General features: G+C 40.1%; 1 protein-coding gene and 2 long non-coding RNA genes across 9 annotated transcripts in view; 2 read left to right on the top strand and 1 right to left on the bottom strand.

The window, feature by feature from the left end:
* The window catches only part of LOC127377137 (uncharacterized), a 417826-nt gene that overhangs the window by 321619 nt on the left and 71558 nt on the right, over positions 1-24649 (bottom strand). The window lies entirely within an intron of this gene.
* The window catches only part of LOC127377142 (uncharacterized), a 42488-nt gene that overhangs the window by 2142 nt on the left and 15697 nt on the right, over positions 1-24649 (top strand). The window lies entirely within an intron of this gene.
* The window catches only part of LOC127376364 (cGMP-dependent protein kinase 2), a 44779-nt gene that overhangs the window by 7777 nt on the left and 12353 nt on the right, over positions 1-24649 (top strand). For 2 of the 7 annotated variants that reach the window (XM_051423189.1, XM_051423181.1), the window contains 12 exons: positions 1403-3471; positions 3889-4744; positions 8408-8773; positions 10555-10721; positions 12235-12348; positions 12882-12987; positions 14699-14762; positions 14883-14960; positions 15288-15382; positions 16762-16830; positions 17718-17816; positions 23221-23368. In XM_051423189.1, the coding sequence (XP_051279149.1) occupies positions 4497-4744; positions 8408-8773; positions 10555-10721; positions 12235-12348; positions 12882-12987; positions 14699-14762; positions 14883-14960; positions 15288-15382; positions 16762-16830; positions 17718-17816; positions 23221-23368 (1554 nt within the window). In that variant the 5' untranslated portion in view covers positions 1403-3471; positions 3889-4496. Of the gene's footprint in view, positions 1-1402; positions 3472-3888; positions 4745-8407; positions 8774-10554; positions 10722-12234; positions 12349-12881; positions 12988-14698; positions 14763-14882; positions 14961-15287; positions 15383-16761; positions 16831-17717; positions 17817-23220; positions 23369-24649 lie in introns of those variants that run through there. The other 5 variants (XM_051423222.1, XM_051423196.1, XM_051423212.1 and 2 more) reach the window with 5 other exon arrangements.

Below are 24649 nucleotides of genomic sequence, written 5' to 3'. Positions count from 1 at the left end.
TCACTGTCTATATTCCTCTGTCTGGGAAAGCAGAAGCAGCGTGTGACGTCATCTACACTGTGACTTCGACTACAAACGAAACACCGGAGGCCTTCATCATCACCACAGGGGCCTTCATCATCATCACAGGGGACTTCAACCACGTTTCTCTCTCGTCCACACTCCCAACCTTCCACCAGTTTGTCACATGCACCACCAGAGACAATCAGACCTTTGACCTGCTGTGCAAATGTTCCTGTTTTTATATCTGTATTTATTTCACTCAAATGTTGCTGTGACAAGTGAATTTCCCCATTGTGGGATTAATAAAGTTATCTATCTATCTATCTATCTATCTATCAATGTACTGGTATACAGGGGGGAGGGGATCAGGCAGTGAGTGCAGAGACGCAGAGCCGTATATAGAGACGGCTCTGGTGAGTGGTATTTACGACAGTTAACGTTAAATACAAGTACTCCGCAGCGACTCTAGGGGGAGCTGTTTGATAAAACCGGAAAACTGCATAGTATGCCTTTAATTGTCTTTAACCTGGTAACTTATTATCTGCTGGGTAGCTCAGTATCTGTTCACTGGATCAATACAGCTGTGATCAGGAGACACCGTACTGTGTGTAATTCAGCAGCGGAGGTCATTAGTTTGGTAGCATTGTAGCTTTGATTAGCACACAGCAGCTCTGTGATGTCACTGTGTTACTATAGTTACTGACTCTGTCGGACTTTATGATGTAATATGAGTGTTCAGGTGTGTGTGTGTGTGTGTGTGTGTGTGTGTGCTGCTGAATGTAAATTAACTTGATCAAGGTGCACCAGAGTTAACAATAGAGCTACAGTGAGAGAGAAACAGTCAAACTGCAGGGATTCATTAGTTTAGTATTACTGTGTAACTCTGATTAGCACCCAGCAGCTGGGGTTGCTCACTAGGCTTTTTGTGGAGTCAAACCGACGAATAAAAGTTTTCTGATCCATTTATTTAGCGTTACTGAAGTACTGCTATTACTGAGGATATAAGTGCAGGTCCAGTGTAACATCTTATACTCATATAATCTCCTATTGTATTATAAACACTGAGGCTCACTGCTAAATGTCTGTTATTGCACCGGGAACTTGTTCCAACATCAGTTACAGTCAGTAAATGTCCTGTGTGTGTATCTGCTGCCATTAGATAGACATTGTGTTGGTAACCTCAGACTGTTTCAACAACACATCACTACAGTTAGCTGCAACAAGGAACCACCAGAGACACTGCTTTATTATTTTAGATTATAACTTAGGACTACTGTGAGCCACAATGAGCTGTTGTACTTGTATTATATTATACTGTATATTATATTATACTGTATTATATTATACTGTATATTATATGCTGTCTTACAAGTTACACTGAATCCTCCATGTTTTACAGGTGACCTGATGAAGCTCAGGTGTTCCTGGACCCATCAGAGGACAGAGACAGCTGCAGCATCAGGACAGTCTGGGTATGCAAAGGAAGACTGATGAAGATGAACACTGACTGCAGAGCTCCATTACCAGCTCACACTTCAATATACTAGAAACCATAAACCTTGATGGAGGACATGATCTGCACAGTTCATATAAAAGTTATAGCTTTGTTACTTACAACATCTGTAACTGGAATATGAATGAAACATAAAGTGTTTTACGTTTAAGAAGAGTTTTGGTCATTTTTAAATTCAGTAATAAGTGTGGTTTTATATAAATAAAATGTTATTTCACAGAGGTTTTATGAAGATTTCCTGCATGTAGAAGTGTTGAAAACCTGGTTCGTGTAACATCTGTCAATATGAAAATGTGAAATGTAAACCTGTAAGCAACACAATACATTACTGTCTCACATTCAAACTTTATTATGTTGGAAGATAAATGACATCATAATATATAATATAAATGATAGAATATGCAGTACATATACAGTATTTTTAATGGGGTTAAAACATAATTGCAGCTTTTACAAATATCTGAAGGTGAACTTTGGTAATAATACGTTCAAGTTAAAATATCCGACTATGAAATATGGATACAGTACAGTACAGTTGGTTACTTAGCAGTTTTTAAACCACATAAACAAGTTACTTTATTAGATGAGTAATTCTTTCAGTTATGTTGACATGTTGTACAGGATAAAGTATTCCAGGCATATAATATGTTTTAACTTCACTGTAGGTCACTGCTCACTGCTGTACCTGTAAAGACAAGAATAAAACACAGTGTTGGTTCTCATAGTTAAGGTATAAACACTAACATTATGTGATAGATAGAGGTTTTTATAGCAGTATTTACCTGAGGAAAACGTCACAGAAAGCTGTAATCCTGATTGTTGTTGATGTTGTTCATTTCTCTGTGATTTCAGGTCAGACTCCCGCTCTAACATGTCCGCTGGTGAAGTTTTTGGTTTAGAAGCAGTTATTGAATTAATATTGACGGTAGAAATGCAGCTAAACTCAGTAGCAGTGAGGAGCTACCTGCCGGCAACGCTGAGGCGGAAATGGGAGGGTCCGGAGCGTCATCCGCGTCATAATACCGACCAATCAGAGCAGACTGGGCTTTTTGGGAGGGGGGCCTTAAAGAGACAGGAGCTAAAACCGATCGTTTCAGACAGAGGCTGAAAAGAGCTGCTCAGCTATAGGCAGTATGAGAAAAATAATGTGTTTTTTGAACATGAAATGAATGTTTAATTTTGAAACATCTAAACCTATTGTAGTAGAGCCACAAAATACAATTATGAACCTGAAAAGGGGCATAATATGTCTCCTTTAAGGGGCGGGGCCTACCAGCATGATTTGTGACACACAAATTGTTTGGAAGTCATCCTGGTCCAGTATGCTACTTGTACAGTGTGATGTAGAAACTTGAAGCCACCAGTGCACATCCACCGAGAATGGACTTTACAGTGAAGTAGGAGACATCTTGTGTCCAGCAGGAAAACTTTAGAAATGAACAACATTTGCATATTCAGAGATTACACAGGGAGTTTTTAACTGGTTACAAAACATTTTAATACTGATACCTCTATATAACCTACATAAATAAACAAAAGATAATAAGGCGGTATTAAAACATAATAAGTCATTATTTTGATAAAGTTTGTTACTATCAAAATAAATTCTTACTCACGGAATTCTTTCGTCACATTGACGGAAATGGGCTTCCATACAGTTCACACTATCTCCCTATTGGCTGGTTTAGATGGCTGTCAGGCTAGGGGGTGGGCTTAACCCAGTCTGGAAGATGGTGCTAGTTGGAAAGGGCATTTTGGAGTGGTTAGGAGACTGAGTGAGAACAGGTCCACGACTGTGCCAAGAGCCGTCGAGTTTTCCCTCCATATGGAGTTTTGTTTTGAGTTGTTATCCACGTGAGATGTCTACAGTTAACTGTCAGTGGGTCTCCGGCCAACGATAACCAGTGTTGGACAAAGCGAGCAGGCCGAGAGATGGGCATCAGAAAGGGAGACAGGTGAGCCCACATACCTTACCTTCAGCTAAGATAATTTTGACATGAAATTTTCATATCATCCCATGACTAACTAGGTGTTGCTCATTTTATCCCTAGGAATACATTCTAAAATGTCTCTAAGATATAAAATTCATAAGCTATTCTTCTAGAGTTGTTTTCCTGGTAATACAGAAAAGGGTTTCTTGATTCCTAATTAACACTGGGTTAAACATAAAAGGGCACTGAACTTGAATGCCTTTATCTTCACTCCTCTTTAACTCACAAAATCAGGTTTTGTAGGAACACATCTACCATCCAATTACTGAAATTTTACATTTTATATAATCAATCTCTCTCTCTCTTTCTCTCTCTCTCTCTCTCTCTCTCTCTCTCTCTCTCTCTCTCTCTCTCTTTCTCTCTCTCTCTCTCTCTCTCAAGATGTCAAACCCCACAAGGCCACTAGGGGTCGCTGGATACCTCTACTTCATGGGCAAAATGGCTTCTTGGACATGGTAAAAGAGCCCTCCCAGCAGATGAGTGTCATTGTGCTTGTGGATGACAACCAAATCAGACACAGCTGAACTGGAGAGGGAATATGAGATCATGATCATAGTCGGTGTTCCAGAGCTGCAGGATTATCACAGTCAACACCTTCCTCAGCCACTCTGTAAGTAAATCATGGAAAATCTATTTCTTGTTAATGGACTGTAAAGATTTGGGGAGAATCTGATGGCTACATGGTACAAAAACTTGATTTGTGGTAATTGACAGATAGTACAAGTGGCAGGTGTATTCTATTGGATAAATACAAGCTATAATGTGACATTTTACCCAAGAGCACTGAGTAAGTAGTATGTGTAATGTTTGTTCCAAGGAAGCACCGTCTGTGGCAGATTCTGCCAACTTGAAACAAGACATGTGACATATTAGTATACAGTCATTGTTATCATATGGATATTGTATTGTATTCATTGCATATTATGAATCAGAATTGATTTACTGACACATGTCCTCAGTGAAGCAAACAACCTCAACCCTTGGAAAGCATGTCATTTTCATTTCTGTGTATTAATGAGAGGAAGAAGGTGTTAAAGGAGAAAAAGCCCTTTGCCCAGTTGCAGAGCTTCCTCTCAGACAGTCATCGTGGTGAATTTGATCTGAGGGCCATTCCTATGGTGGCCAGCCAATGCCTGGCCATGGGCAACGGTTCGATCAAAGCCCCACAGGCTGAAGAGAACAGCTGCCTGGCCTCCATCCACACAGACCCTCCTGGTCTGGACACGGACGTCCTCAGGTCAGAATCAAACCTCATGAATATATGTCTTCCTTACAGCAAATCTATTGTTAGATTGTTCAGTTACCTGTAGATGTGTTGTACAGCTTATTTATTTACTTAGAAATTATAAGGAGCTTGTTGCTATGAACTCTGTCCTTACAGGATTCTGATTGGTCTGAACCACTGTGGTTGGTCAAAAGCACATAGTTGGAAGTCTGGAAAGATGAATTCTTGCATAATTTTGTGATCTTGCAAATTCAGATGCCTCACAAGGTTACTTGACCCAAAATACTTAATTCTAGTTTCACAATGGTGAGATTTAGCTTGCCATTGTGTTTATTGGGTTCTTAACCATTGTTCCTAAAATGTGGCAGCAGATAATTGTCACTCATCTCATTGTGGTGTGGAAAGGTTCGATAAGGAATTTGTTTGGCTGATTTCAAGTAGGTCTACGTGATTAACAGATCTCTTTTACTCACAAATCCTTCCCACCTGATTGGATCAATGGGCTGTAATTGATCTTTGATGCTCTGAAAATGGCACCAAGTTGAGTTTCTGACTACATTTAAGGCTAAATACAGCGACATGCATTTGCAAACACACGTTTCATCTATAACAAAAACATCATCTAAACATAGTAACCAGTTGTTTATTTGTGCCTTCCAAAAGTGTTTTCATCATTACATCAAAGACTCATATTAGCATTGTCTGATCTACCACTGCTGGTTCAGGTTTGGTTAGGTTAGGCTCAAAATTGACTTGGTTCAATTAGGGAAAGATCATTGTTTGGGTTTCAAAAAAGCTATTAGGTCATGTCTTGGTCAACAAAAACGATGTTGAGTCTTTGTCGATGTTGACACGCTAAAACATTCATATGAAACTGCCGGTCAGTCCGGTGGGACCAGCCAGTGTAGGCTAGGCTAAGCAGATACAGTGCATCATGGATATTTTCAATTCAATTCAATTCAATTTTATTTGTATAGCGCCAATTCATAACAGAAGTTATCTCAGGACACTTTTCAAATAGAGCAGGTCTAGACCGAACTCTTTAACATTAATTACAGAGACCCAACAGTACCACCATGAGCAAGCACTTGGCGACAAGGGCAAGGAAAAACTGCCTGTTAAAAGGCAGAAACCTAGGACAGATCCTCCGGCTCTAGGTGGGTGGTCGTCTGTCTCGACCAGTTGGGGTGAGAGAGAGAGAGAGAGAGAGAGAGAGAGAGAGAGAGAGAGAGAGAGAGCGACAGACAGACAGACAGGTGCACAGCAACAACAGTATTGGCAATGGCAGTCAAGCAGGACCATGGCAGGAGGCTCCACCAGGATCCATGAGAACCTGCGAGACGAGAAAGCACAAGAACTCCGGGGAAGAAGTGGAGTTAGTAACATGCATTAAAGGGACATGAATGAGTGCAGAAAGAGAGAGGAAGAGAGTAGCTCAGTGCACCATGGGAAATCCCCGATAGTCTAGGCCTATAGCAGCATAACTAAGGGATGGTTCAGGACTCACCTGATCCAGCCTAACTATAAGCTTTATCAAAGAGGAATGTCTTAAGCCTACTCTTGAAAGTGGTGAGGGTGTCTGCCTCCCGAACCACAACTGGAAGCCGGTTCCACAGGAGAGGAGCTTGGTAACTGAAGGCTCTGGCTCCTGTTCTACTTTTAGAGACTATAGGAACCACAAGTAGCCCAGCATTCAGAGAACGTAGTGTTCTAGTGGGGTAATAGGGTACTATGAGCTCTTTAAGATATGAAGGGGCCTGACCATGAAGAGCTTTATAGGTGAGGAGGAGTATTTTAAATTCAATTCTACATTTTATAGGGAGCCAATGCAGAGTAGCTAGTACAGGAGAGATGTGATCTCTTTTTCTAGTTCCTGTCAGTACTCGTGCTGCAGCGTTCTGAATTAATTGGAGCGTTTTAATGGACTTATTGGGGCAACCTGATAATAAAGAGTTGCAGTAATCCAGCCTTGAAGTAACAAATGCATGGATTAGTTTTTCTGCATCTGTCTGTGATAGTATGTGTCTAATTTTTCTAATATTACGTAAATGAAAGAAGGCAGTCCTAGAGGTCTGCTTTATGTGGGAGTTAAATGACAAATCCTGATCAAAGAGAACTCCAAGATTCCTGACAGTGGTGCTAGAGGCCAAGTTAATGCCATCTAGAGTGACTATATCTTTAGACAATGAGTCTCTAAGGTTTTGGGGCCAAGAACAAGAATTTCGGTTTTTCTGAGTTTAACATCAGAAAATTGCAGGTCATCCAGGATTTTATGTCCTTAAGACATGTTTGTAATTTAGATAATTGATTAATTTCATTGGGTTTGATTGATAGATATAACTGCGTATCATCTGCATAACAGTGAAAGTTAATGGAGTGATTCCTAATAATGTTGCCTAAAGGGAGCATATATAAAGTAAATAGTATTGGTCCAAGTACAGAACCTTGTGGAACTCCATGACTAACTTTAGTATTTATGGAGGATTCATCGTTAACATGTACAAACTGAGTACGATCTGATAAGTATGACTTAAACCAGGTTAGGGCAGTTCCTTTAATGCCAATTTGATGCTCAAGTCTCTGTAAAAGAATATCATGGTCAATGGTGTCAAATGCAGCACTAAGATCTAATAATACAAGTACAGAGACAAGTCCATTGTCAGAAGCAGTCAGAAGGTCATTATTAACTTTAACCAGAGCTGTCTCTGTGCTATGATGAACTCTAAATCCTGACTGAAAATCCTCAAATAAACTATTGTTATGTGAAAGTCACACAACTCTTTGGCGACTACTTTCTCCAGAATCTTAGAGAGGAACGGGAGGTTAGAAATCGGTCTATAGTTGGCTAAAACCCCTGGGTCAAGAGTAGACTTTTAAGAAGGGTTTAATTACAGCTACTTTAAAGGACTGTGGTACATATCCTGATAATAAAGAAAGATTAATCATATCCAGTAAAGAAGTGCCAATTAAGGGAACAACTTCTTTAAGCAGCCTAGTTGGGATCGGGTCTAACAGACAGGTTGATGGCTTCGATGAAGAAATGATTGAAGTTAACTGATGAAGATCGATAGCAGAAAAACAGTCTAAATATACATCTAAGTTTACATTGACAGAAGTCCCTGAACTTGGAGAGCCACTGATAACTGTTGATGGCAGTTGGTGATTAATTTTTCTCTAATAGTAATAATTTTATTATAGAAGAAGCTCATGAAGTCATTGCTACTTAAGTTTATGGGGATATGTGGCTCGATAGAGCTGTGACTCTCTGTCAGCCTGGCTACAGTGCTGAAGAGGAACCTAGGGTTGTTCTTATTTTCTTCTATTAGTGCTGAGTAATAGTAGTACTCAGCACTAGTAAGGATATAAGGCCATGTCATGTTCGGAAGTATCTGCTTGGGTGAGAATAGAATTCAAAGGCAGTTTAATGGTACGTTAAGTCAGGCTTAGAGAGTGGTGTTCCATGAGGGCAGTGCTAGTAGTTGTGTGAAGGTACATCCTGATGTCCACTGCAGGGTCTAATGATAAGCCAGACCTCATTTAAAATTATCGTGCAGCTTCCATAGAAATCGAGCCTTTGTATTATTATATAAATAACCCGTTTAAATAGTTGTTTATGTGTGTTTTGTGAGTCTACCTTTATGTCTACTTAGTGATTAAACCAATTCGGATCTTCAGATTGCGAATCACCCACCTAGAGACGGAGCTGGCATGTCGGGACCAAGAGTTTCGAGCCCAGGAGCTTCAGTTACAGCACCTCCAGAGGGAACTGGAGGCCAAGATCTCCCAGATCGACAAGCTCCAGGATGCCATTGGCTACAACAACAGCCTGGGCTGCTCTCCGCCCACCTTGTGCCACCATAGCCACCGCCGCTTCAGTGTCATCAACCAGGGTCCCAGCCGCTTCCACAGGGTTGCTGTGGAGGTCCACCGCAGGCTCAAAGCAAAGGAGGGTGTCTCTGCTGAACCCACCTCAGAGAACTTCTGTGGAGGGTTCAGAGCAACACACATCTCTATCGCTAAGGCTGTCTGCAAAGACTCACAGTAAGTTAAACCTTACCGAGATCTGTTTTAAATGTGAAACCCTCTGTAGTATTGAATGGTACTGTAGCTGTAAAAACCAGTTGCAATGGATTGCATTAGTGACCACTTTTACCAATGAGGGTAATTCTTAAACATGAAAATGTCAAGCCCACTATGTGTGCTCGTTTCTACATATTATGCAGGGATGAGACTAATAACTGATTTTTTTAAACTCAGAGAGAGAAGCCAAAAAGCATTTTGATACTTAAGTCTTTTTGGTTGGAAGTTATGAGGTGTCCTGTGCTCTGTTGTCTGTCTTCCATGATAAGGCTTTACCAGGCCAATATTGTATATTCTGATGCTGGCAATTTGATTTCTTTCAACAAAAAATAGGAATCATGGTTGCCTTCAGGGTAACCCTAAAGGGCACTATCATGTTTTATCTACCATAGGGGCCTCCAAGAAGGCACTTTTTGCTATTTTCTTTAACATGGTGCACTGGAGTGGTCACCCATCCCCCTGAGGTCGACAGTGACAGGAAACAACGCTTTAGACCTTTTTGGTCTACCGATACAGCCCTTTTCACATTCACACATTCACACACAACCTGCCAACCTGTTCAGCACCAAAGCATACTAAGCTCGCACATACACACACAGCAACTGCAAAGGCTCAGGGAGCGATATGGGGTTCAGTGCCTTGCCTAAGAACAAGCACGGAATCGAATCAACAATACTCTGATTACTAAACGACCCACTTTGCCATCTGAGCCGCAGCCGAGGTAGTAAAATACATAATGAAAATCTAAAACACTACTAGATACTTTTGAAAATGATTTACATTCTAGACTAAATAGGTCCACTATTGAGCACTATGTGCAGGTCAGCATAAGTAAAATTATTGTAATTACCACAATTGAACACATTTGTTAATTAAGAGTTATTAACCTTACGGTTCACTGCCACTAGCAATTTCTAGTATGTCTGAAAATGATATTGAGAGGATGGATATTTCACTCGCTACTGATCAGGACAAAATACCTGCCCTCTGAAACAGATGTAGGCTGAAACACAATGTCAGACTGGATGAATGACTGGTAAGGTGTCAAGCCAAGACTCTACTCAAGCAAGACAAATTACCTCTGAGACTAAGTGTCACTTATGACAGAACTAGACAATGGTGCATTACATCAAAGAAAATCAACAATTTCTTCAGTTGCTCAAAAATAAAAACAGTTGTTATTTAAACAGTTTGATCAACTGGGATCATTCTAAACAGAATATCATTGGCAGGAGAATGAGGCAGCTCAGGTAAGCCTTTGTAATATCCCCCACATCTCAAAGGCTGTATTAGCATGGCAGGATAATGGAGAGAAATGGAGGGAAACAAAGGCCACAGGATCTAAATGCAGTGTCTGGGTCATTATGGGCTTCAATTACACCGCCTATGCTGCCTCTCTTGCCTACTACTCTCAGACCCATTCAAGCACTCTGCTTTTCACTGAACGCACTAGCACATTGTCCGTGTGATGTGGTAATCAGGGACACATGCAAACACACTCTGCTGAATAAATTGAAACTGCAGGCGTTAATGCAGTAATTTGAACCCAGGACCCAAATTTGACACTCTATTGGTCTAGAAACTGTGTTTGATAATTTATACGGTACTGATATGATCACATTTGTTATGTAATATAATACAAATTCTAGCATCTAATCCAAGCTACCTCCACTGCTGGGCATTCAGGTTTAACTTTGACGTGATTTGGCACTGTTTCTCTCTGCTGCTTCTTGCCATCCCAGCACCAAGAGGCTCATCAACGATGCCATCATGAACAATGACTTCCTGAAGAAGCTGGAGCCACAGCACATGAGGGAAATGGTGGACTGTATGTACGAGAAGGTTTACACCGAGGGACAGGTGGTCATTCAGGAGGGGGAACCCGGAAACTACCTTTACGTACTGGCAGGTCAGCTCAGCAGAATGTGGGTAGCTCTGATGGGACGTCCACTGTCCCATTTTTTAAAAATGTAAAGGATCAGGGGGATCTTTTTTTTTTTAGTAAGTAATATATATTGAAATTCTTAAATTCAACAAATAGGTAGTTTAAAGAATTCCTATTATTATCTCCTATTAAAGGGGAACTTGGCAACTCTAGCCATTTCTTCGCTGGTTTTCACTTTTGTCGTCGCATGTTTTCTCAACAAGCTCCCCCTACAGCTCTGGGACGTATATTTCAAAACTGTCGTAAAAAAACTCCCTTGCGGCACCCTCCTCCCCCTTTCTACCGCTGCTGATTTGCATTTGTTGCTGGGCAACTTTTTTGTGTGGAGCAATGTCTACCGAGATGGGTAATACATTCATCGTCACTTGTTTTTATAGCCGGCTTGGCTAACCGGTATTGAGGGGGGCGTGTGCGTTTATGTGGAATTGCCATAAAGCAGTTTGTGTTTCTCGCTCGTTCTCGCTCGTTCTCGCTTCTCACGATACTTCCTATTTCCAGTCCCAAAGTTGCAAAGTTGGTTTTCCGCCTGGGGACGCTAGGGGATGTGGGGAAAGTCACCATTTTCACCGGAACAGGCCATTTAACCATCCAAATGATTTCTAAACAGGTTTATTAAGTTGAAATAGTTGCCAAGTTCCCCTTTAACTTAACATTCCTTTTATGATAGTTGCATCAAAAACCTGGTTGAGTATTCTTTGAAGAAGGCTGAAATCATTTTAGCTGTATGTTAAAGCAGTTGTTAAGTACAGTTTCAGTGTGTACCTGAAACTCCATCCATGAATCCATGATGGATGGGACCATGCTTCTTCCCAACGGTATCTGTTGGCCATTTTTTTCCTCCAGGATAGCAAGGTCATGACCCGCCTTACTCTAACACTGACAAAGGGGTTTAATCAGAGCCAGGCCACATTTATCAAAGTCGACAATGAGGCACAGTTTTAAATAAACCTGTAAATTTAATTTTTTTCTTAATCATGTAATTTGTACTTATAGATAATAAAAGATCATTTATATGTTAGTTATAAATACAACTATAAAAAGAAGAGCGATATATTAGTGTACACAATAAACAAGAGCCTCACAGAGAGTGCTACAGATATCTTGACTGAAATATCTTCAGGTGGTGTCACTCTTGTTTTCAGTGCCTGTAAGAAGTGCCACGAGATCAAAAACAAATTTAAACAACAAATGCAATGCAGTTTAACTTAATTTGATTCAATGCGATACAATGTAAAAGAATATTAGTCAGTGCAATTTAATATGGTATACATAGTTGGAATTTACTTTTTTGGATCTTCTTCATCAGCTTGAGCTAAATATAAAACTGTTGGTCCAATTTCTAAACAATAAAGGAATAGGTTGCTGCCAGTGCATTCTCAATTGTGTCCTAAAAATGGATGGAAGAAGAGAAAACTGATCAAATTACCACTACTTTAGCATGGAATGAGTTTGAATTGTATTATGTTCCTCACTGCAGAGGGATTGCTGGAGGTCATCCAGAACGGGAAGCTGCTGGGAGAGATGCGTCCTGGCACAGCGTTTGGAGAACTGGCCATACTGTACAACTGTAAGAGAACAGCCACTGTTAAAGGTGAGTGACAGTAGTATTCCCCTTAAATAACACCAACTCAGTCGCAGCTTTGGGATTACTTACATGCATACACTCTCTGGTGCCTAAATGTGTATTGTGTGTGTTTGACAACCGCATCCATATCATGTGTAAGACATCTGCTGGCTGTATGGTACATGGGGCAGATATCTGATGCAGTATTCACACAGGGAGTTATTAAATATACTTTTAAACTACTCATCCATTTACTACATACTGTATGGGTGTGCTGGTCCATGTTTTCAAGCAGTTTTTTTGTTGTAGCACTGTAGCACACAATGGTTGAATTAGTAATGGATGGAAAGCATTTTAAAGATAGAACAAACTGGCACAATGCTGATGCTTTTCAACATTATCAAGTCTTGCACACTGTGTTTAGCCACTAGCCAAGAAGCCTAGCAACATGTACAATCTGGAGAAACACTGAGGTTTACATCAAGGACCCTTAACTATCCTCCACAGTGAGGATGAAGCAGTGGGTTTTAATGATTGTTGATGGTTCCGCTCTCATCCAGCTGTGTCCCAGTCTCACATCTGGGCACTGGACCGCCAGACATTCCAGACGATTATGATGCGGACCACACAGGCCAGACACGAGGAGTACTTCAGCTTCCTGCGCAGGTACAAACACAACCGACAGACTCTGTATGTCTCCTCATCTACAAAGCAACCAAGAGTTTCAGTGAGGTTGTCAGTGTATTTCAAACTGATTCACACTGGGTGAGTTACTGCATTCAGTCACTGCAATACTAACTAACCCTAACCCTGTCTAAGGTTTGTTTAACGGCATATGCAGGGGTTAGTGATCAGATGGGATTTGGGGCAAATGTTTATGTGAATAGCATTTGGTTACTATATGGGTTACTACTGGTAAGTGTGCAAATTCAAAAAATAGTTTCGTCTTCGTCATCTTTGTCTTCTTCTCCTTCTCAAATCTCTTATTTCTTACCAACCTCCCCAGCCAAAAGTGTAAGTTGTTTTCATTCTACAGTAATTGGACATTGATTAATGAACAGCTGTAGGACCTTACTGTGAAAACGCAACAAATTCTTACTCCCAGCTCGTGAAATACTGCAGTTTGTCAGTGGGCCGCTTCAAATGATGCTGAATATATTACACACCATCAGTTTCTGACACTCTAGATCTTGTTGCGGTCGGGTGATTTTCCAGGAAATAAAAAAAAAGTAGTTTTTACAATATTGAACACTGCTAGTGAAATTTGGTGTTGTTGGTTTTAATACTCTTCATTGGTCAAATATTTGTAAGACTAAGAGATGTAAATGGTGACTAATGGTATTGATTGATGAAAAAAATAAATGACAAAATATGAACATATGATGTTTTGTCTGACAGCAACAGTATGTTGGAAAATGAAGCTTCAGGAGAAAAGTTTCACATCTTTCAGACACGTTAAGTTAAAGAGGTCAACACTGACATTTTGTTTCACACTGGAAGCGAACAGCGGTCTCCTGGTTTAAAGCCCACGGTTAGTTGGACCCAATCCATCCACCCCACCATCTACACATTAGAGACTTTCTCGTTTTTTATACTATGTCACCTCACTTCAACAGCCACTCAAAACATTACACCAGAAACCATGCTGGAGACATACCTATAGCGTCCTACTTTGAAGCATATTGAACCACTGACCAAGCTGCCATATTTGATGATTTGGGAGTGCGAATGGACTGGAACATGGCTTGATATAAATGTGGTCGCTGTAGCACTCATACTACTGTATTGTAAGTAGAAACACAATGCCCAGTGGGGAGAGCGAAAGAGTGGTGCCAATGTGTGGCATTAGCCTGGTGAGCTAACCTTCAGTAATGAAAAATGTAGCTTTATTCAAATGTTTCAAATGTGGTCCGGGCAAGTCTCAAAGCTGCAGTTACAGGCTGGGTTCAGGTCTGTGTTTTAGACCTGGGCAGAACTCTGTACAGTTGGAAGTAGTGCATTCATGAAAAACTCTTGAAATTGGTCTTATTATTATAGATATGGTCAAAGAAATGAAAGAATTTAAACAAGAAGAGGTCTGACTTCAAATTCTTCATGCTGTAAAAACCCTGCATCTTTTCCTTAAAGGGCCCCCTCAATCAGTGTTTTTCAAGCCAATCTGTGCATGTGTTTAAACATAGCCCACATTTAACCCACATAATAAAAATGAAGTATTCAGATCACTTTTTGCTCACTTTGCTGTTGTAGATATAATTTGAAACGTAAAAGTGCATTTTTTTTAATAACCCATCAAAACAAAATGTGTTTTCAGAAACGTTTGTATTAAATACCAAAAACTGAAAACTCAAATCACATCACTGTATTTGTGTCTCTGTAGTGTGTCTCTGCTTAGAGGACTGCCTGAGGAGAAACTAGCCAAGATTGTGGATTGTCTTGAAGTAGTGAGTATTTCCCACTTCACCACATTTTTTCCTCATAACCGTACAGTATCTGTTTGTGACTGAATAGTTTCAGATTTTGTCTAAGCGGACAAGAAAATAACTGACCCTCTGTCTTTTCAGGACTATTTTGAAAAAGGGGAGCACATTATCCGAGAGGGTGAAGAAGGGAACACTTTCTTTATTATCGCAAAAGGAGAGGTGAGAAATCTGCACAAACTTGCCTAACATGCCCTCTTAAAGTCATAATGTTGTCTGAATTAAATATTTTTATTGAAACCAACAGGGCCCATTAAAGTAACTATAGTTTAAGGCTGTTGGTCATAGTATGTGGGCACACTGAGAAAAAACTTGCGAGTAAATACACATCTAAGGAAATGATCCAAAGCTTTTATTATAATTAACTCACAGTGAGTCCAACAGTGAGAGAATAATTGTCTTAATTTCATGATTGCATTGATAAAACAACTGACAATGTAACTCTGATGATGAGTAAAACAGGTTGTTGCTGTGCCTCTGTCTGTCTAGGTCATAGTCACTCAAAGCACAGAGGGGTTTGCTGAACCACAGGAAATCAAGACACTGGGAGTCGGAGACTACTTTGGAGAGAAAGCTCTCATCAGGTACTAACATCAGCTTCACACACAACAGCACCCATATAACATTGGATTAAACAGATTTTTGTTTCTGATCACAATTGATAGCTAAATAAGCATAATCTTAGGTCAAAGAAATTACTCATAGGTTGTCACTAGTACTTATCATCACATTCTGTGGACCAATTAAAAAGATATTGCATGATGCAAATGGCGAATGTGAGGGATTAACCCAATGGTCCTGTTATATTTACACACAATATGTATGGGAGTCAACCTGGTGCACTGTGCACTGTGTCTAGTGCATCTTGAAGTGAATTGTCACAACCTGTAAAATCTAGTCAGGTGGAATTTTGTGCCGGGATTTACCACTTTGTCAGTGGAACCCTTAATTACTAGCTGCTGGCTTATAAATAGAGTTGAGAACAACATCCTAGTTGTAATCATACTGGGATTCTCAGATTCCTCTGAAAGCTCTGGCTGATCCATACAGGTTGGATGTATCAAAGTCTGTCGTTCAATGTTATTAAACCCAGATTGTCAGTATTTTTAATCCTCTCACAAGCTACAAATCTGCAATCATACAACCTTTCTAAATAGGCTTGTGAAGTTAACACTTGCAAGTAGTATACATGGGAATCTTTCCTTTGTCTACCGTCCATCCCATATGGCATGAACGTAGTACTCTCAGCATCCTCAGCATCATCCTCGGCTTCACTGTCATTAGAAAGAAGAGAGTTTTCCTGGCAGCCATTCATCATCACTGTCATCAGTGTTTCCTTTTTTCAGTCATGTTATCTAATCAACTGCCCTGAAAACTCTCCATTATGTGGTTATGTTCTGTGCTGCACACAATGGACCTAAATTACACAAACACTGTTTTCATAGTGTGCACACTGCAATAATAAAAATCCACTGTTTCACAGATTGAAGACTAGTATAGAAGTATTTTCAATGTTGAAATATAGAAGAATTTTTGTTGAAATCTGTGGATGCATGATGTCCAAATCAGTGTAAAGGTGAATAAATGTAATTTCTTGCTTACATAAAATAATTATTTGAAAAGTATGACTATTATGGTATTACTTAGATGTTGATAACATTTTATTTACCTACTTAGATCTTCTGTAGAAGGACTGTTTTAGTTGCACATACAATTGCTTTCTAATGAGTTGCTACCTATGAAGTTGTAACGTAATGTCCCCTACAGTTTTCTATTATGCAGCTTTACCAATGAAACCTATGCCAGAAAGTCACAGCTGTGTGATATGAACACACTCACCCAATTGATGCTATTTGGCATGGTGTGCTGCTTATAGCTCATACTCCTCACTCTGAAGCAGAAATTGCTGTGTGTACATATGGGTTTGTTGTGTCTGACTGAACTGTACATTGTTTGTTTACAGCGAGGATGTTCGCTCAGCCAACATCATCTGCAGTGAGAATGACACACACTGCCTGGTGGTGGACAGAGAGTGAGTAGCTGCTTATCTACAGTTGGACCCTTTAGTTAAACCATACCCTTACATGGCATCTTCAAAATGTAATCCTTTGCATTTCCTCTACGGGGTATCAATAAAGGAATATCTTATCTCATCTCTCATATACACAAAGATAATCATCATATGAAGCAAAAATCATACATGAAATTTTGCTCAAAACCGTTAAACTGAAAGTTTAAACAACAGTTGGAATATTCAAATGCAGTTGAAAAGAGGATCGAAGTGCACATTACTGTAGTAATCTTGTCCTAAATAAAAAATATATTAATGAAGGTTTAGACACATGAGACACTGATCAATGAATAATGAGCATATATCATGATTTTATGGTCGCAATGAAGGAACATTCCTGTCATAGTGTTCATATAATATTGTATATTAGGCTATTCTTAATCTGACTGAATGATATTTAAGACTTTTAATATGGAGAGCATGGCCTTTATGTATTATAACATTATTTCAGTGTCTGTGTCATATAGTGAAATATAGTCGTTGAATGTATATGTACTAGCTTTAACCTCAACCTCTAACTGCACATTACTAAAATTATTATCACCAGATGAGGCTGTGAGTTTAGAATGATAGGTCTACAAGTAAACATGCCTCATCTGTTTATTCATTCTCATCCATTTAGTAACGGTATGTAACACAATATGTAGATTTGCTCTCAGCTCTACCAATGCTGGTAAAGCACAGAACACAGCTGAGTCATCAGCTAGATATGGTCATTTAGTAAAATTTAAAGGAAACTCTGAAGTAGCATCACTGGGTATGGTTTGATTTTTAGGCTCCTTACAAAGCCAAACACACACTGAAATTAAAGCTGGTGATGTTTTTGTCCCCTACCCCCTCCACACCAGCAATTTCAACCAAATGGTGGGAACTTATGAGGAGCTTCAGGCCTATCTGAAGGAATACGTGGAAGAGCTTTCCAGGAGTGATGAGAGGAGAAATGCCCTGTAAGTGACAGACTGGCACAACAAAAATGACACAACAGTTGTATACAGTTGTGCTCATAAGTTTAGATACCCTGGCAGAATTTATGATTTTTTGGCCATTTCCAGAGAATATGAATGATAGGAGAAAAACTTTTCTTTCACTCATGGTTAATGGTTGGGTGAAGCCATTTATTGTCAAACAACTAGGTTTAATCTTTTTAAATCATAATGAAAACAGAAACTGTAAGTTTACATACCCTGGAGATTTTGGCCTGATAACATGCACACAAGTTGACAAACGGGTTTGAATGGCTTCTAAAGGTAACCATCCTCACCTGTGATCTGTTTGCTTGTAATCAGTGTTTGACAAAAGTGACAAAAGAATTGTCAAAGGATCTGCGGGAAAAGGTAATTGGACTGTATAAAACAGGAAAGAGATATAAAAAGTTATCCAAGGAATTGAGAATGCCAATCAGCAGTGTTCAAACTCTAATTAAGAAGTGGAAAATGAGGGATTCTGTTGAAACGAAAACATGGTCAGTCAGACCAACAAAAACTTCAGCCACAGCCAGGAAAATTGTTCGGGTTGCAAAGAAATACAAATAACTTCAGCTGTAATACAGGACTCTCTGAAAAAAGTAGTGTGGCTGTTTCAATATGCACAATAAGGAAGCACTTGAAGAAATATGGGCTGCATGGTCAAGTCGCCAGAAGAAAGACATTACTACGCAAATGCCACAAAGAATCCCGCTTACAATACGCCAAACAGCACAGAGACAAGCCTCAAAACTTCTGGAGACCAAAATGGAACTTTTTGGCCACAACCATAAACGTTATATTTGGAGATGAGTCAACAAAGCCTATGATGAAAGGTACACCATTCCTACTGTGAAACACGGAGGTGGATCACTGATTTTTTGGGGATGTGTGAGCTACAAAGGCACAGGAAACTTGGTCAAAATTGATGGCAAGATGAATGCAGCATGTTATCAGAAAATACTGGAGGAAAATTTGCACTCATCAGCCCGGAAGCTGCGCATGGGACGTACTTGGACGTTCCAACATGACAATCCAAAACACAAGGCCAAGTCGACCTGTCATTAGCTACAGCAGAATAAAGTGAAGGTTTTGGAGTGGCCTTCTCAGTCTCCTGACCTCAATATCATTGAGTCACTCTGGGGAGATCTCAAACGTTCAGTTCATGCAAGACAGTCCAAGAATTTACAGGAACTGGAGGCTTTTTCCAAGAAGAATGGGCAACTTTAGCATCTTAGAAAATAAAGCGCCTCATCCACAACTACCACAAAAGACTTCAAGCTGTCATTGATGTTAAAGGGGGCAATACACGGTATTAAGAACTGGGGTATGTAAACTTTTGATCGGGGTCATTTGGGTAGTTTCTGTTGTCATTATGATTTAAAAAGATTAAACACAGTTGTTTGACAACAAATGGCTTCACCCAACCACTAACCAATTCAATTCAATTCAATTCAATTTTATTTGTATAGCGCCAATTCATAACAGAAGTTATCTCAGGACACTTTTCAAATAGAGCAGGTCTAGACCGAACTCTTTAACATTAATTACAGAGACCCAACAGTACCACCATGAGCAAGCACTTGGCGACAAGGGCAAGGAAAAACTGCCTGTTAAAAGGCAGAAACCTAGGACAGATCCTCCGGCTCTAGGTGGGTGGTCGTCTGTCTCGACCAGTTGGGGTGAGAGAGAGAGAGAGAGAGAGAGAGAGAGAGAGAGAGAGAGAGAGAGAGAGAGAGCGACAGACAGACAGGTGCACAGCAACAACAGTACTGGCAATGGCAGTCAAGCAGGACCATGGCAGGAGGCTCCACCAGGATCCATGAGAACCTGCGAGACGAGAAAGCACAAGAACTCCGGGGAAGAAGTGGAGTTAGTAACATGCATTAAAGGGACATGAATGAGTGCAGAAAGAGAGAGGAAGAGAGTAGCTCAGTGCACCATGGGAAATCCCCCGATAGTCTAGGCCTATAGCAGCATAACTAAGGGATGGTTCAGGACTCACCTGATCCAGCCCTAACTATAAGGTTTATCAAAGAGGAATGTCTTAAGCCTACTCTTGAAAGTGGTGAGGGTGTCTGCCTCCCGAACCACAACTGGAAGCTGGTTCCACAGGAGAGGAGCTTGGTAACTGAAGGCTCTGGCTCCTGTTCTACTTTTAGAGACTATAGGAACCACAAGTAGCCCAGCATTCAGAGAACGTAGTGTTCTAGTGGGGTAATAGGGTACTATGAGCTCTTTAAGATATGAAGGGGCCTGACCATGAAGAGCTTTATAGGTGAGGAGGAGTATTTTAAATTCAATTCTACATTTTATAGGGAGCCAATGCAGAGTAGCTAGTACAGGAGAGATGTGATCTCTTTTTCTAGTTCCTGTCAGTACTCGTGCTGCAGCGTTCTGAAATAATTGGAGCGTTTTAATGGACTTATTGGGGCAACCTGATAATAAAGAGTTGCAGTAATCCAGCCTTGAAGTAACAAATGCATGGATTAGTTTTTCTGCATCTGTCTGTGATAGTATGTGTCTAATTTTTCTAATATTACGTAAATGAAAGAAGGCAGTCCTAGAGGTCTGCTTTATGTGGGAGTTAAATGACAAATCCTGATCAAAGATAACTCCAAGATTCCTGACAGTGGTGCTAGAGGCCAAGTTAATGCCATCTAGAGTGACTATATCTTTAGACAATGAGTCTCTAAGGTTTTTGGGGCCAAGAACAAGAATTTCGGTTTTTTCTGAGTTTAACATCAGAAAATTGCAGGTCATCCAGGATTTTATGTCCTTAAGACATGTTTGTAATTTAGATAATTAATTAATTTCATTGGGTTTGATTGATAGATATAACTGCGTATCATCTGCATAACAGTGAAAGTTAATGGAGTGATTCCTAATAATGTTGCCTAAAGGGAGCATATATAAAGTAAATAGTATTGGTCCAAGTACAGAACCTTGTGGAACTCCATGACTAACTTTAGTATTTATGGAGGATTCATCGTTAACATGTACAAACTGAGTACGATCTGATAAGTATGACTTAAACCAGGTTAGGGCAGTTCCTTTAATGCCAATTTGATGCTCAAGTCTCTGTAAAAGAATATCATGGTCAATGGTGTCAAATGCAGCACTAAGATCTAATAATACAAGTACAGAGACAAGTCCATTGTCAGAAGCAGTCAGAAGGTCATTATTAACTTTAACCAGAGCTGTCTCTGTGCTATGATGAACTCTAAATCCTGACTGAAAATCCTCAAATAAACTATTGTTATGTAGAAAGTCACACAACTCTTTGGCGACTACTTTCTCCAGAATCTTAGAGAGGAAGGGGAGGTTAGAAATCGGTCTATAGTTGGCTAAAACCCCTGGGTCAAGAGTAGACTTTTTAAGAAGGGGTTTAATTACAGCTACTTTAAAGGACTGTGGTACATATCCTGATAATAAAGAAAGATTAATCATATCCAGTAAAGAAGTGCCAATTAAGGGAACAACTTCTTTAAGCAGCCTAGTTGGGATCGGGTCTAACAGACAGGTTGATGGCTTCGATGAAGAAATTATTGAAGTTAACTGATGAAGATCGATAGCAGAAAAACAGTCTAAATATACATCTAAGTTTACATTGACAGAAGTCCCTGAACTTGGAGAGCCACTGATAACTGTTGATGGCAGTTGGTGATTAATTTTTTCTCTAATAGTAATAATTTTATTATAGAAGAAGCTCATGAAGTCATTGCTACTTAAGTTTATGGGGATATGTGGCTCGATAGAGCTGTGACTCTCTGTCAGCCTGGCTACAGTGCTGAAGAGGAACCTAGGGTTGTTCTTATTTTCTTCTATTAGTGCTGAGTAATAGGCTCCTCTGGCATTACGGAGGGCCTTTCTATAAATCTTAAGATCATCTTGCCAATTTGAGCGATATTCTGATAATTTGGAAGAGCGCCATTTCCTTTCAGATTTCCTAGCTATTTGCTTTAACTGGCGGGTTTGGTGGTTATACCAAGGTGCTAGTCTCCTATGTTTTAATAATTTCCTTTTTATAGGAGCGATAGAGTCTAATGTTGATCGTAGTGAGCCTGTAGCACTATCGACAAGATTATCAATTTCAGAGGGACTAAAGTTGTTATAGGACTCTGTTAAATTCAGACATGGCATTGAATTGAACACTGAAGGAATCTCCTCCTTAAATTTAGCTACAGCACTGTCAGATAGACATCTGCTGTAGGAAGTTTTGCCTAATGGCTTATAATCTAATAGTATGAATTCAAAAGTTACTAAATAATGGTCAGATAGGAAAGGATTATGTGGGAAGACTATTAAATGTTCAATATCAATGCCATATGATAAAACAAGGTCAAGAGTGTGATTAAAACAATGAGTTGGTTTATTTACACTCTGACAGAAGCCAATTGAGTCTATTAATGATATAAATGCATTACTAAGGCTGTCATTGTCAACATCCACATGAATATTAAAATCACCTACAATAATTACTTTATCTGATTTAAGGACTAAGCTTGATAGAAACTCTGAAAATTCAGATATAAAATCAGAGTACGGTCCAGGAGCGCGGTACACTATAACAAATAGAACTGGCTGCAGTGTTTTCCAGTTTGGGTGAGAAAGACTAAGAACAAGGCTTTCAAATGAATTATAATTTAGTTTAGGTTTAGGGTCCATTAAAACGCTCGAATCATATATAGCTGCTACTCCACCTCCTCGGCCTGTGCCTCGAGGAATGTGAGTATTAATATGACTGGGGGGTGTGGATTCATTTAGGCTAACATACTCATCGTGGGACAACCAGGTCTCAGTAAGACAAAGTAAATCAATATCATAATCTGATATTAATTCATTCACTAGAACAGCTTTAGAGGACAGAGACCTGATATTTAACAGCCCACATTTCATTCTCTTATTTTGTGCTACTGAGGAGTTGGTTTTAATTTTTATTAGATTTTTATGTTGAACTCCTCTTGTTTTTATTTCTTTAAATAATTTAGGTGGTCGGGGGACAGACACAGTCTCTATGGGGTTTTGGGTGGGTGACTGTTCTAAAGAAAGCGCAGAGGAGTGTGTAAGACAGCAGCTCTGCTTCCTGGTCCATTCATGAATTAAAGAAAAGTTTTTCTGTTATCATTCATATTCTCTGAAAAATTGCCAAGAAATCTTAAATTCTGCCAGGGTATGTAAACTTATGAGCACAACTGTACATGTTTATTAAGCCTCTCGGTAAATGGATTATGCCATCAAGGGATAATGTCATTTCTCCATTTCCAGTTTTAGTGGTGATAAGCTTATCTGAAGTTTAGTTTGAAATTGAGTCACTCTTGGCCAAAAAGCAAGGACCCAAAGGTGATCAAAGGGCCCAATCATATGTCCCATGTTACCCCTCTCTCAGGCCCCACTCACCTCAGATTGACTCTGCAGAGGCCCATGAGCTAAGGAGGCTGAGGGAGAGGATTGCTCTCCTGCCTCCCAACCAACCTTTCCAGGAGCTCGAGGTCATAGCTACACTGGGCATGGGAGGATTTGGAAGAGTGGAGCTGGTGAGCTGCAGTAACACACTCAATCACACAATCACCTTTCATTACTCAGTTCCCCTTTTCACTGGCTTTAGGCTGGATTTCATTTACTGCTCATATGTTTGTCTGGCCAACAACTGATCAGTGAAAAGTGACCTGTAACCCATCATACCTACTGTGTAAGATCTAGAGGTGGGCGATATATATCATTTGCGATAATATCGTCATTGTTGTTTTGACAATGTGCAAATTTCCATTATCGAGTATTTAAATTACTTCGTCAAAAATATTGAAACGCACGTGGAAACTCCTCACATCCACTTAATACACGGTGCAGCAACGCTCTCTAGAGCATGGCAGGATTCAGTCACACAATTAGTGGGCCTACGTGATCACATGACGTGATCACATGACCTCTCGCTTGCATCCTCCTTGCAACAGTTTAGCAGCGCGTTGTGATGATAGAGAGAAAATGCAAACACCTCCAGTCCCTGAAGCTACCGGTACTTCAGATGATTTAGTGCCGAGATGTGGGTCTACCTCTCTGGCATCGAAATGGTTTAGTTTCAAAAATACTTTTTCAGCACAGCGCTCAGATCGCTTCAAGTTGGAATCTGTTCAACTTTTAACACCGCTGGGCGCTCGGAAAATGAGTTTTTGAGCGCTCTCAGTGCTAAAACCACGTTTGGTGGACACAAGCCCTAACTCAGACAATTCCAATCACATTTTAAAGGATATCGACTGATTATCGTTATCGCCAAAATCCTAAAAAATAACGAGATTATTTTTTGCCCATATCGCCCACCCCTAGTAAACCCCTTTTCAAGTAAATTAAACCCTCTGGTACAGAACAAAAGCAGTCGGGTTGCCAGGAGCCACGGATGCCTCTCACTATTGGTGGGGCGGCTGTGGTGCAGAGGCAGAGCGGGTCGTCCCCTAATTAGAAGGCTGTTGGTTTGATCCCCGGCTCTTGGTGCTGGTGTCGAAGTATCCTTGAGCAAGATACTGAACCCCAAATTGCTCCCGATGCCATGCATCAGTGTGTGAATGAGTAAGTTTCTGTTGGATGGGCTTTACCATCACTGAGTAGTGAATGTGTGTGAAAGGGTGAATGTGGCATGTAGTGTAAAAGCGCTTTGAGTGGTCGGAAGACTAGAAAGGCGCTATACAAGTACAGGTCCATTTACCATTACCAATTATTGATAGGACTTTCCTACCTGTTTTTGTTCTGTTCAGTTACCTTTTCTATCCCAAATGGAAAACTTGATTAGCAGTCAGGGTCAAAAAAAAAAAAAAAGACATGTT

The sequence above is a fragment of the Dicentrarchus labrax genome, unplaced genomic scaffold (genome assembly GCF_905237075.1).
Source record: "Dicentrarchus labrax unplaced genomic scaffold, dlabrax2021, whole genome shotgun sequence".
NCBI lineage: Eukaryota > Metazoa > Chordata > Actinopteri > Moronidae > Dicentrarchus > Dicentrarchus labrax.
This window is presented reverse-complemented; position numbering and strand designations above follow the sequence as displayed.